General features: G+C 45.4%; 1 protein-coding gene across 1 annotated transcript in view; it reads left to right on the forward strand.

Moving 5' to 3' along the window:
- Positions 1–2,751: 2,751 nt before the first annotated feature.
- Positions 2,752–12,269, forward strand: part of TTLL8 (tubulin tyrosine ligase like 8) — a gene marked incomplete at both ends in the record, with an annotated part of 31,836 nt that continues 22,318 nt past the window's right edge. Inside the window, one exon of the mRNA XM_080939227.1 lies at positions 2,752–2,971. Coding sequence (XP_080795353.1) covers positions 2,752–2,971 — 220 coding nt within the window. The remainder of the gene's footprint in view (positions 2,972–12,269) is intronic.

Here is a 12,269-nt window from a genome sequence, read left to right on the forward strand (position 1 = left end):
TAGGTATCAGTTGTGTGCATCTCAAGTGACCCTGATGGCCTGGGTAAGGCGTCTTTCCAGCCCTCTTCACTTCCTGATTTGACCCCATTCACCAGGATCTGGTGTTTTGACCTTAGGGCATTTCCATGCTGGCCACAGAACAGGGATAGTCTGGCTGTGAGAATCACATGGTTTGTATACCGCCTCCCCAAACCCCAGAGGACAGCTGGATTCTCCCAGCTGACAGGAGAGCTAAGGAATCTATAGTAAGTTGGGTCCTTTGTGAAACTGGGGATCACTTTAGGAATTGCCTTCTGGGAGGGGTGCCTCGGTGCTTGGGAAGACAGTGTGCCTTTACTGAACCGGGGTATCAATGGGTTCCCTTCCAGGGAGGATAGGGGAAAGAACAGAGGTACATTTTGTGCCTCGGAAGGGCTACCAGGGTCAGGAAGATAATGAAAGTCCTCCTAGGCTTCTCACTGGTAGAGACACACATGACTCTGCCAGGATTTGTGGAAACGGTTGTCATTTTCAGAGGGGTGCAAGTAAGGCGCCTGACAGCGAGTGTGTAGGAGGGAAGCAGCTCCATCTCCTGTGTGGGGACTTCCAGTCCTGTCTTCATCCTCTGCGGCTCCAGAGAGCTGGGCCTGCCCCATATAAGTTCCATGGGAGGTCATTCCTGCCTGTGTGCAGAGCCCACTGGGTTTCAGGCCTTCTGCAACTCTACCACATACTATTGGGTAGGAAGGGAGCCGTGGTCGCACTGGGCTGGCAAGCCATCTGCTAGGAGACTTGAACTTTCAGGACCAGAAGGAGGCGGCCGGAGGATTGCTGCTGGCTTGCACTTTCTAATTTTAGAGTTTAAAAAAATGACTCGTATAAATGGGGTCCAAAAATTGTCTCTTGTATATTGTTTGTTATAGTTTAATATGTTAAGCAATAAATTCTAACGCACAGATGTGGCCATAGCCTGTTAAATGCTTCTGGGGGGGGGGAGGAAGGGCAGCGGGGATGAGAAGTAAGACCTTCGAGTGGAAAGCCATTTTTTTCCCTTTATTCCTTGATTTGTATAACCACTGTGAGTAAAGACTAGATCACCAGTCAGGGAGAGGACTCCCACAACACCTGAAGAAAAAAACCTAACCTGTTAAATAAAGATGCCTTTAAACACGTTGTTCTCAACCTTCCTAAAGCTGTGACCCTTTAGCACAGTCCCACGTTGTGGTGACCTCCAACCATAAAAATGATTTTATCGCTATTTCATAACGGTAATTTTGTTACTTATGAATCATAATAGACCCTATGGATGGGGTCGCGACCCACAGGTTGAGAACAGCTGCTTTTAAACCCAACTGAAAATATCCTGAAGTTTGCGTTTTAAAACAATGAAAACTCTGACAGGATGCCAGGCCTTCCTCACCACAACCCAAGGTGCCACCCACATGGGAACAAGCACAGGAACTAACCTGGTAAGGCCTAGACGGCAGCGCTGGCTGTCGCGCTGGCTGTCGGGAAGGGAGGCCTGCAAACACCAAGGGCACACACAGCACAGGTATCCCACTAATGAACCTAGGTCCCAAGGCCACTGTATGTTCCTCTGGGCACAGAGGACTTATTCTGCCCACCCTGATCTCAGTAGACACTCAGCTGAGAACATCTGCTTGGAAGGACCCTCGGACTCCAACCATCCTCACCTCAGGTCTAAGTGGAGGCTTCTTGTGGACAACAAGGGAGCCAGGAGGAGGAAGCCCAGGGTGGGGCAGGGTGTGACCCATAGTCTTTGTGACTTGGTGTAGTAGTCTGAGTGCCCGGGGTTGTTTGACCCTGACAGGTGAGTGGGAGATGTGGAGCAGGAGCACATGACCCAGGCGAGGGTCGCAGGCACTTAAGGACTAATCCTAACGCATGGCCTGCTCTGTCCGGGGACCTAGTCCCCGCCCTCGCCCCCGACCCCACCCCCGCCCAGGCCACTCCTTGGACCATAACTCGGGACTGGATCTAGAACCAAGGCTCAGTGTGAGTGCTAGCAACTGCGTCCGGACTGTGTCTCAGGTGCCCTCTGTGCGCCGCTGCCAGCGGATTCCTCTTCCACGCAGCCCTCTGAAACCTCTGTCGCCTGTGCGTCCACGAAGCCCCACACCCCGAGTGGGACGCCGCTCAGCACGCCGAAAGCCCCGCCACCAGCGCCAGGGGTCTGCACAATGCATCGCGCAGGCAAGGCCGGTTGCCCTGGGCAACCGCAAGACGCCAGGCCGCGCGGCCCGCCGCTTCGCTGCAGCAGCACACGCTTCAGGGCGGGTCCCAGGTGAGCCCTCAGACGCGCCAGGCCTGCCCTCCCTAGCGCCCAGGTCGCCCTCCTATCCCGTGCTCCGAACCCCGCCCCGCCCCCTCCGATTGGAACCCCAGACCTCAAGCCTTAGAACCACAGAACCTTCCCAGCTTACCCTCTCTACTCTCTCCACTTTCACCCCACCACGCCTGTCCAGCCTTCTTTCCCAAACCTTCTTACTCCCTCCAAACGTTGTAACTACCTCTTTCCTGACCCTAAACCTGCGCCCCAATTCGTGACCTTTCTCCCTACCTCAACCTCTTCTTCTAAGCTCCAGACCTCGATTCCTCTCCAGACTGGATGCCCCACTTAGACTTCCCTAACGCTGGCCCAAATCTACCTCTTCACCCCTATACTTACTTCCTTACCCCAAGTTGTCCCCAACCCTAACTTACTCATCTCACTGAGTTCTCATCTGACTTCTCACCCCAAGCCTCCCACTCATGTCGTGTCCTCTGACCCCAAACCTCACTTTCAGATCGCCCTCCTGCACTCGAGACCTCCAAACCCCACCCTTGCCTCCCTGGATATGTCTGACCTCTCTACATTTGTCAGCAGGGGCCGAGGGCCTAAGAAACCAGCTACAAGAGGCAAGCATGGATAATGGCGAGAGGAAGAAGCTGTCTTCCAGTTTGTCAGATGGAGATCACAAAGAAGAAAATAGTCTGTACCTTTCTTGTTCCGCATTTTCAACAGCCTTACTCAAAGGAGCAGGCATGGCGGCAGCGGGGGGTGGGGGGTCAGGGGGTGGGAATAGTGGAGGAGGCGCACATTCAGTTCCCCTCTGGGCTCCTGAGGAGTCCGAGGACGTGAGAATTGGATGTATTGATCCTGGTAGTACAGGGTAAAGCTCTTTATCCTAGTGGGCTGCTACGCTTGCCCTTCGGACACGGTTCACATTCGCTGACGAATACCTAAATATAAGTAAAATCATGTGTCATAGATGGGTACACATTCAGTTTTAGAAGATATAGTTCTGGGCCTGGGATGGCGGTACACGTGTAGCACTCGGGAGGCAGAGTCAGGAGGATCTCTGTAAATTCGAGGCCAGCCTGGTCTACAATGCCAGTCCAGGGCAGCCAAGGCTCTTTTATACAGAGAAAGTCTGTCTGGAGAAACAAAACAAAAGAAACAAGCAAATAAACAAAAAAGAAGATATAGTTCAGGCTTATCACCCGGGGCACGCTGCATTGGCCACAGAGCTGGTATTGCCCGGGTCTGTAGATCACTCTGGTGGGTGCCCCAGTTTCTCTATGACTTTTATGGCAGTTCTCTTATATCCATGATGGTGAAATGTTTACTCCAGATCTTGGCCATTATGAATAATGAGTCTGACTAGTTTTTAGGTATTTCTTGTACATTCTGGATACCAGCCCTGTGTCAGATTGATTAGGATCTCACGAGGATCTGTGGCTGGGGTTGGTTGATTGACTTCTAGGGGTTTAGTTAGCTGGTTGATTTTGTTTTTCTTTCTTTTTTTGTTCATTTGTTTGGTTAGTTGTTTTTTTCAGGACAGGGTTTCTCTGTGTAGCCCTGGCTGTCCTGGAACTTGCTATGTGACCAGACTGGCCCCAAACCCAGAGTTCTACCTGCCTCTGCCTCTTAGTACTGGGATTAAAGATGTCTGCCACCACCACCCTTTTGAGACAAGGTCTCACCATGTAGCTCTGGCTATCCTGGAACTCTCTATATAGATCAGGCTGACCTAGAACTCACAAATATCCACCTGTCTCTGCCTCTCTAGTGCTGGGATTAAAAATGTGCACTATTTATATCCTGGCTGGCCCAGAAGTCACTCTGTGGACCAGCCTCTCAAGTGCTGGGATTAAAGAATACATCACAATGCCCAACCTGTGAATTTCTGGTGCTAAGGAGGCCTACTTACTGATCCTTTCGTATATAATGAGAGCCCTTATATCTTAAAGATTCTATCCACTTCTTTGCAGAAGGTAACGCCCTTTGTTTTTCTTTCCTTATAGAAGCTTTGTTGGTTCACTTCTTAGAGTTCAGGTCTGCCACCTAATGGGATGAGGAAGACAAAACTTGCTATTCTCTTTCTAAATTTGAGTACTCAGTGACTCAGCTGCCGCCTGGCAGTGTTTCTCTGGGGTCAGAGAGGTGTAGGTCTTTGGGGGTGGGGGTGGGGGGGAGGGGCTACCCATTCTGTTGTCCTGCATCTGTCCTATTGTCCTGCGTCCGTCCTGTTGTCCTGCTTTTTCTGCTCATTGGTTTTCCACACCAGTGTTTCATTGCAGAGGCTTTAAAATTGACGACTCCAAAGTTGTCCTTCAAGGCTGCCTAGGTGCTCTTGGTCTTTTTCACTACTGTGTAAAGTTTAGGACCTGATTAACAGATGCATATACACGCACATACACATATACATATACATTCTGCCAGGCCTATCGTTACTGTTTACATTGAACTTATGGGTCAGTTAGCATCTTAATATTAGATCTTTGGAAATAGGAACGTTTAGTTATCAAGTTCTTCTCAGCAGTGGTTTATAGTTTTCATTATGCAAGTGTACAGTATAGTATGTCTTTTGCTAGATTTACTTCTATATATTTAGTGTTTTTAAATGCTGCTATAGATGGCTTTTTAATTCATTTTCTCGTGTGTGTGTGTGTGTGTGTGTGTGTGTGTGTGTGTTTATCTGCCTCTCAAGTGCTGGGATTAAATGTAACCACTGGCTTTTCCACCCATAACCAAGTTCCTGAGAACTTCATGTTTCATGAGTAAAAGCCTAGGCCTTAGCTTGTTCCCCCCAAGTAGCTTGTAATTTAATTAACCCATGTATTCTATTCTGAGAGTGCCGTGTGGCCGGTAACCTCATCTCAGTTTTATGTGGTAAACAGTCTCCATCAGCATTAGAGGTGAGTCTCTCCTGTGCCTGACTATTCCAGAATCCTCTCTTCCTGCCGGGCCATCCTACCTCCTATTTCATGCCAAAGCTAATAGGCCAACAGCTTGTTATTGACAGGTGATGCTTCCACACAGTGCACCCAGAAGCATGTGCCACAAATGTAGGTATCTCTCAACCTAGGTAAGCCAGCTCTGCTGAGTGTGTTGGGGTTGTGCTTGGAGGCTTGAGTCGTGGATCTTTGAATTTAGGAGTGTGGTCGCTCATCCTGTCCTCCAAATTGCTGTCTTGTGCTGCTCCTTTGTTTAATCTCTCATTTCCCAAAAGAAGCAGATTCGAATGCCCCAGTACGGCCATGGCTTTGCTTCTGTCCATGTTTCTGTTGGAAACCAGACTATCAGGTGCACATACATTTACAACTGTTGTGTTTCCCTGACAAATTATTTTTACTAAGTTTATTGATAATCTCACACATGTATACAATGCTCTCTGATTACTCTCTCACTCTCCCCCACCATCCTCTATCAATTCCCGGCCCCTTCAAGTCCTTTCTCCAGAATCATGTCTCTTAATGTATTCTGTGTTCCACTAAGTTCAGCCATTGATTGAGCTATCAATTTGGAGTCCCTGCAGTCTGCTGGGCTCACCAATGGGTAGCTTTGAGGGAAAGAGCTCCCCAACTCTCAGAATGTGCCCATAGCTGATAGCTCATCTATGAGGTGTGAAGCCACCAGACCCTGTCCCTGACTGTTCCCAGACCCGCTTCTGGCAACCCAATCTGGTGTGAGTTTGTGATTGGTGTCTTGCCCAGAGGTGGCAAGAAAGCCTTTTCCACAGTGTTCCCTGAGCCTTGGGATGGGTGTAAATGTCATTTACTAGCTGAGCAGTCAACTGTCACCTACCAGCCCTTTGAGCACATGAGTCTACATTAGTCACTATTCACTGATGAGAGGGGCTCTTCTGATTAAAGCTGAGAGTAGCATTGCCTATCTCTATTTTTACTTTCATTTTTATTTTGTGTGTATGAGTGTTTTTGCCTGTGTGTGTATATGTGCACCATGTGTGTACAGTGCCTATAGAGGCCAGAGAGCATCGGGTCCTCTGGAACTGTAGTTACAAATGGTTGTGAGCAGCCATCTCTCCAGTAATTGTTTTTAAAGAAATATATATATATTTACATATTTAGTATCTCTAAATGGACATTTTTATATAACCAAATACTTTTCCCGCTTTCACAAAATTTACAATGATTCCTTAATAAAATTCTAACCCTAGACTATGTTTGTATCTCCCTGGCTTCTCTCCAAACAACTTTACAGTTGGTTTGTTCATATCTAGATCTGCTTGACCACATTCTATTCTTCTCTCTCTCTTTTAAAATATTTATTTATTATATATTAGTACAGTGTTGCTGTCTTCAGACACACCAGAAGAGGGCATAGGATCCCATTGCAGATGGTTGTGAGCCACCATGCGGTTGCTGGGAATTGAACTCAGGACCTCTGGAAGAGCAGTCAGATGCTCTTAACCTCTGAACCATCTCTCCAGCCCTGTTCTTCTCTTTTAATTATCTTCCCTCTGGTATGGTCCATCTTCCTATCTGACCTCTGGAAGAGCAGTTAGATACTCTTAACCTCTGAGCCATCTCTCCAGCCCTGTTCTTCTCTTTTAATTATCTTCCCTCTGGTATGGTCCATCTTCCTATCTGAACTTTCAAGGTGTGGACTTTCTACTCAGGATGTCCTTGATCAGTGAGGAGCCTTACGTTGAACTTGGTTCCATTCTGCCTTCTCCTGGTACTTCACCTGTTCCTCTTACCCTTGGATGGGCTCTGGATCTGGAGGGGATGGCTGTTTCCTCAACTGTACTTTCTTGGATGCTTTGAGTGCATACAGTTTCACCGTATATATTACACCTCAACCACAGTTTCTCCTCCCTCCTTACTCCAGTCTTCTCCCCCAGATCAGCTCCTCCTCTGTCTCCCTTCAAAAGAAAAACAAAGTCAGGTCTCCCAGGGATAGCCACCAAATAGAGTCTAACAAGATACAATAAGACTGGGCACAGACCCTCAACCCAGTAGGAGGAAAGGGGTCCCAAGTACAGGCAAAGAGTCAGAGACCCACCCACCTCACACACACACTTCCACTATTGGGAATCCCACAAGCTATACAATCATAAGTTGTACTCATGGAACCTAGCTCAGACCTATACGGGGTCTTCAGTCTCTGTGAGCTCCTGTGAACCTCTTTAGTTGATTCTGTGGGTCATGTTCTTGTGGTGTCCTGGACCTCTCTGACCCCTACAATCTTTTCTCCCCTTCTTCAGGTTTCCCCTGGCTCTCAGTAGTGTTTGGCTGTGGATCTCTTCACCTCTAGCTCATTTTCTGTTGCTGTCCTTGGTGGTCATCCCATAGTACTAGTATTTCCAATACGGTAGATCTCTGCTGAAACTAAAGCTGTACCTCACCAATGGCCTCTCCCAGTCTTGCTTCAGGTGATTTCAATCTTGCCACACAATGCGTAGGCTCAGCTGTTCCCTATGACCCTTCATGACGTCAACACTACTACCATGTGGGAAACTCTTGCACACTACCAAGTTCAGCTGCCAGCTTGAATTGCAACCTTGGGCCTTGTAGTGATCCTGAGGAAAATCTTCCTGGATTTTGCCTCGCCAATGCTGGTCTTATTAATTATAGCTGATTTTTAAGCCCCAGCCAACCCTCATCCATTGTTCTAGTAAAGCCAAGTTTTCTGTAAAGTGCTGCTTGGTCTCTTGTCTATCACAGTTGAACCTTCAACTCCAGATTGCCGGAAATCAGATTTTATTCCAGCTTTTTAAATTATTTATCTATTTATTTTGAATCCCAACCACTTTTTCCCCTCCTTCCTCACCTCCGAGTCCCCTCCCCCATTCCTACAGAACAATAGTAATGACCTAATGGTATTGGTGTAAAAGCAAATAGGTTGGTCAATGGAATCAAATTGAAGACCCAAAAGTAAATCCACATACTATGGACACTTGATTTTTGACAAAGAAGCCCAAATTATACAATGTAAAAAAAAGAAAACATCTTTAACAAATGGTGTTGGTCTATCTGGATGTCTGCACATAGAAGAATGCAAATAGATCTTTATCACCCTGCACAAAACTGGAGAAATCAGATTCTTAATTTAAAATACTTTTAGCTAGCTGACTTAAGAATGGTAGAACTTGCATTAATTTCAGCATTTGCAAAGCTGAGAAAGATTTCTGTACGTTTAAGACCAGCCTGGTCTACATAGTGAGTCCCAAAACAGCCAAGGCTAGGTAGAGAGATCTTATCTCAAAAAATAAAAAAAGTCACAGGAACATCTCTGATAGACTTTGCTTCCCTTTGAACCTTCACAAGCCAGGCCTATGTTGTCTGTACTCTTAGCCTTCTCTTTAAAGTTGACACGTAGATCAATAAACCCTGAACACTTGCATCCCAACATCCCATAATCCTCCACCCCCAAAAACTACACGGTCAGGTCGAACAGTAACACCCCCACATCTCTGGTACAAATTTCTGCCTTAGTTTGTTTTATATCACGGATAAAATACTTGGCAAACAGTAACTTGAATTGTAACCTTACAGTCCACTGGCCAGGACAGCCAGGGGAAGAACTCAAGGTAACAGCCTAAAGTCAGGATCTAAAGTAAGAGACCATGGAGGGGTTCTGCCTACTGACTTACTTCCCATGGCTTGCCCAGCTTGCTTTTCTTACACAGCCCAAGACCTGCTAACCACAGTTGGCACCACAGAATGGACTTAGCCCCTCCCACATAATGTATCATCCTGGAAAATGCCTCACATAGAGAAAAGTCTCAGTAGTTAAAAGTAATAGCTACTCTTCTAAAGGACCCAGGTTCGATGTCTAGCACCTATCTGGCAGCTAACAACCATTTTTAACTCCAGCTTTGGGGGGAATAAAAGCCATCTTCTGGCTTCTATTGGCACTGCATACATAAATCTTTGTTAAAGCACTTAGAAAATGCCACAGACCAATTGTCTACAGGCCAATCTGAGAGTTGAGGTTCCCTCTCCCCAAGTGACTCTAGTTTGTGTCAAGTTGACAAAAACTAACAGGCGTGTGTGTGTGTGTGTGTGTGTGTGTGTGTGTGTGTGTGTGTGTGTTACATGTTGGGATGCTCCAGTGGGTGGGTTATCATCTTCAGACTGCCTCTGGGTCTTTTTGCTGTATCCTGGTAGTCTTTTAAAGAAATCATTAGTTTTACTAGTGTGTCCGAAGATTCTTTTGGGACTTTTGTGTGTGCATATGTGTATTGTGAGTATGTACGTGCACATGTGTGTGTATTAAGGCCAGAGGTTGGTGTTGTGTGACTTCCACATCATTCACTACCTTATCTTTTCCTGGGATTGGGAGAAAGTCTTATGAGCATGAGTATCTCTCATTCTCCTTTTATCTTTGTGACCAGGGCGCTTGGTGAATCTAGAAATCACTGATTGGCTAGACTGGCGATTAGCTAACAAGCAAGTTCCAAACATGTCTGTTTCCACCCATCACAGTCAGGATTACAGATATGCATGGCCAAACCGAGCTTTTTACATGGATAATGGGGCTCCAAATCCCAGTCCTCGGGCTGGGTGACAGGTACATTTCCTCAATCTCTATTCTGATCTTTAAATGTTCCCAAGATATTGGAAAACCCTGACCCCATTCCTCCAGTGAGTGACTTTGTCCTTTCTGTAGGGGAGAAGTGTGACAACTGGAAACTAGTGGTTAGTATCAGTTGTCATCTTGACATGACCTGAAGTCACCTAGGAGGCAAGTCTTCAAGCTTGGGGAATATTTAGTTTGGGCATTCTTCTGAGGGAGTGTCAGTTAGCCTTAGGTTAACTGGTATGGGAAGACACACGGGAAGAATGGGCAGTGTCATTCCCTACGAAGACATCCTGAACTATATAGTAAAAGGAGAAAGCTTAGATAGATGAAAGCCAGCATTTTTCACTCTCTGCTTGACGTCACATGTAATGTGGTCAGCTCACCATGATGGTCTAATACCCTGGAAGTGTGAGTGAAAAGAAACACTTTTTTTTTTTTTTTTTTTTTTTTTTTTTTTTTTTTTTTTGGTTGGGATATTTTACCATAGTGACAGGAAAAGTAACGAAAAAAAGAAACCAAAACACCAGGATTGGAGCCAGGTTCTGTGTTTGCCATGGAATAGAGAGATTTAATCCTGAATGGAATTTTATTTATAGTAATGGTTTTTCTTTGAATTTTAAAAATTATGTGCATATGTGTGTGTTTATGTAGGAGTGTGTGGACATGAATGCAGTTGGCAGAGGCAAGAAGGGGGTTTTGGAAGGAGAGTTACAGGCAGTTGTGAGTCACAGGATAATATATACTGAAAATGAACACTGTAAGAGTAGCAAACATTCTTAGCCCTGGAGGAACCTCACCAGCCCCCGGTAACAATGTGTCTATACTTATGGAGAACTAGCCATTGGGATTTCATTAATGGTCCACTGTGTCTGCTAAGCCTGAATGAAAGAGGAATTTCATCACTGATGTTTCTGTATCAATGTCTCTTTATCTGTAGTATAACTTCCTTCTCTTTATGTGGTTCATGGCAAGGTTGACTTTCAAGTCCAGCCACAGGAGGCCCCAAGGTGGTAACAGCTTCTTTACATGTAGCCAGAGTTTGCTCAGGTCTTGGGCTTGATCTTGTAGGCACCACAGATATGGCAGGTCATGGGCTTGTCTCTCCTTCTAGTAAGTGTTGCTTAGGATGAAGGATGGACAGAATCTTCCTCCATGCATCAGGCTTGGACTGTTCTAATGTGAGAGTTTCAAATTAGCATACTCTTTTGATCTTCTCTTTGTATTTTCCAAGGCATTTGGTTGTTTTATCTAGATTTCAAGTTTGTTACTGTGAAGTTCATAGTTCCCACAGTACAGAAACACATCTCTCATCCCAAGGGACAAGAGAGTTTATTCTGGAGCCGAATGTGAGTGACCATGGACAGGGATATAGATTTAGATTAACTCAAATTCCATGTTCAACTATGGAACAATGTTGCATGAAATATGGCTAGTTACAAAACAAACTCGTTAGTTGAGGCGTTTGAAAAATTCATTAGTTGGGCCATGTGTGAGAGGAAAACTGACGCGGGTTTCAAATGACACCTGATGACATTTTTAGATTTAGATTGATGGAGAATAGTGGTCTGCTAAGAACACATTTTAGAGCCTTGATAATCTCAAGGATGTTAGGTCAGACCCACATAGGCAACAAATAGCATCCCCATTAATACTAAAAATAGCCCAGGATAATTACACTCCATATTTAGTCATTTAGCCTTGTAGAATATTTAACACAAGTACAATATCTCTCTTCTCTCTGCCTTCTAGAAACTTTAATTCACAGCTCTTAGTTTTTAAGTATCTAAGGAGTTCTCTTGTCCTGTTGTTACTTTTTGTTTATGAATGCAGGTCCCAGCAGAGGCCAGAGACACTGACATGTCAGGAAGTCATGAACCACCTAGCATGGGTGCTGAGAACCGAACTTGGGTCCTCTCAAAGAACAGCATGTGTTCTTAACCACTGAGCTATCTCTCCACCCACTTCATCTTTCTAATCAATAAATCTCACCAATGAGTTATTAATTTTACTAGTTTTAAACTTTTGGCTTGATCAATCTGATTTACCGTGTTGGAGATGTTTTATGGGCTAGGGAGATGGCTCAGTAGTTAAGAGCACTGGCTGTTCTTCCAAAGGACCCAGGGTTCAACTCCCAGGACCCACATGGTAGCTCACAGCTGGGTAATTCCAGTTCCAGGGGGAATCTGATGCCCTTATAAAGACATATATGCAAGCAGAACACCAATGTGCATAAAAAACAAATAAATTATTTTTAAAAAGAAGAAAATATTTTGTTAATGTCTGTCTCCTTTTCTCTAATAGTTTGAGTTTACCATGTTCTTTCCAGCTTGCTGAGATATATGCTTAAATCATTGGCTTTTTGTTTGTTTGTTTGTTTTGTTTTGTTTGTTTGTTTAGACTTGGTTTCTTGAGATAATGTCTCTTATACATCTCACCTGTCCTGGAATTCCTGTAG

The sequence above is a fragment of the Micromys minutus genome, assembly GCF_963924665.1.
Source record: "Micromys minutus genome assembly, chromosome: 27".
NCBI classification, from domain to species: domain Eukaryota; kingdom Metazoa; phylum Chordata; class Mammalia; order Rodentia; family Muridae; genus Micromys; species Micromys minutus.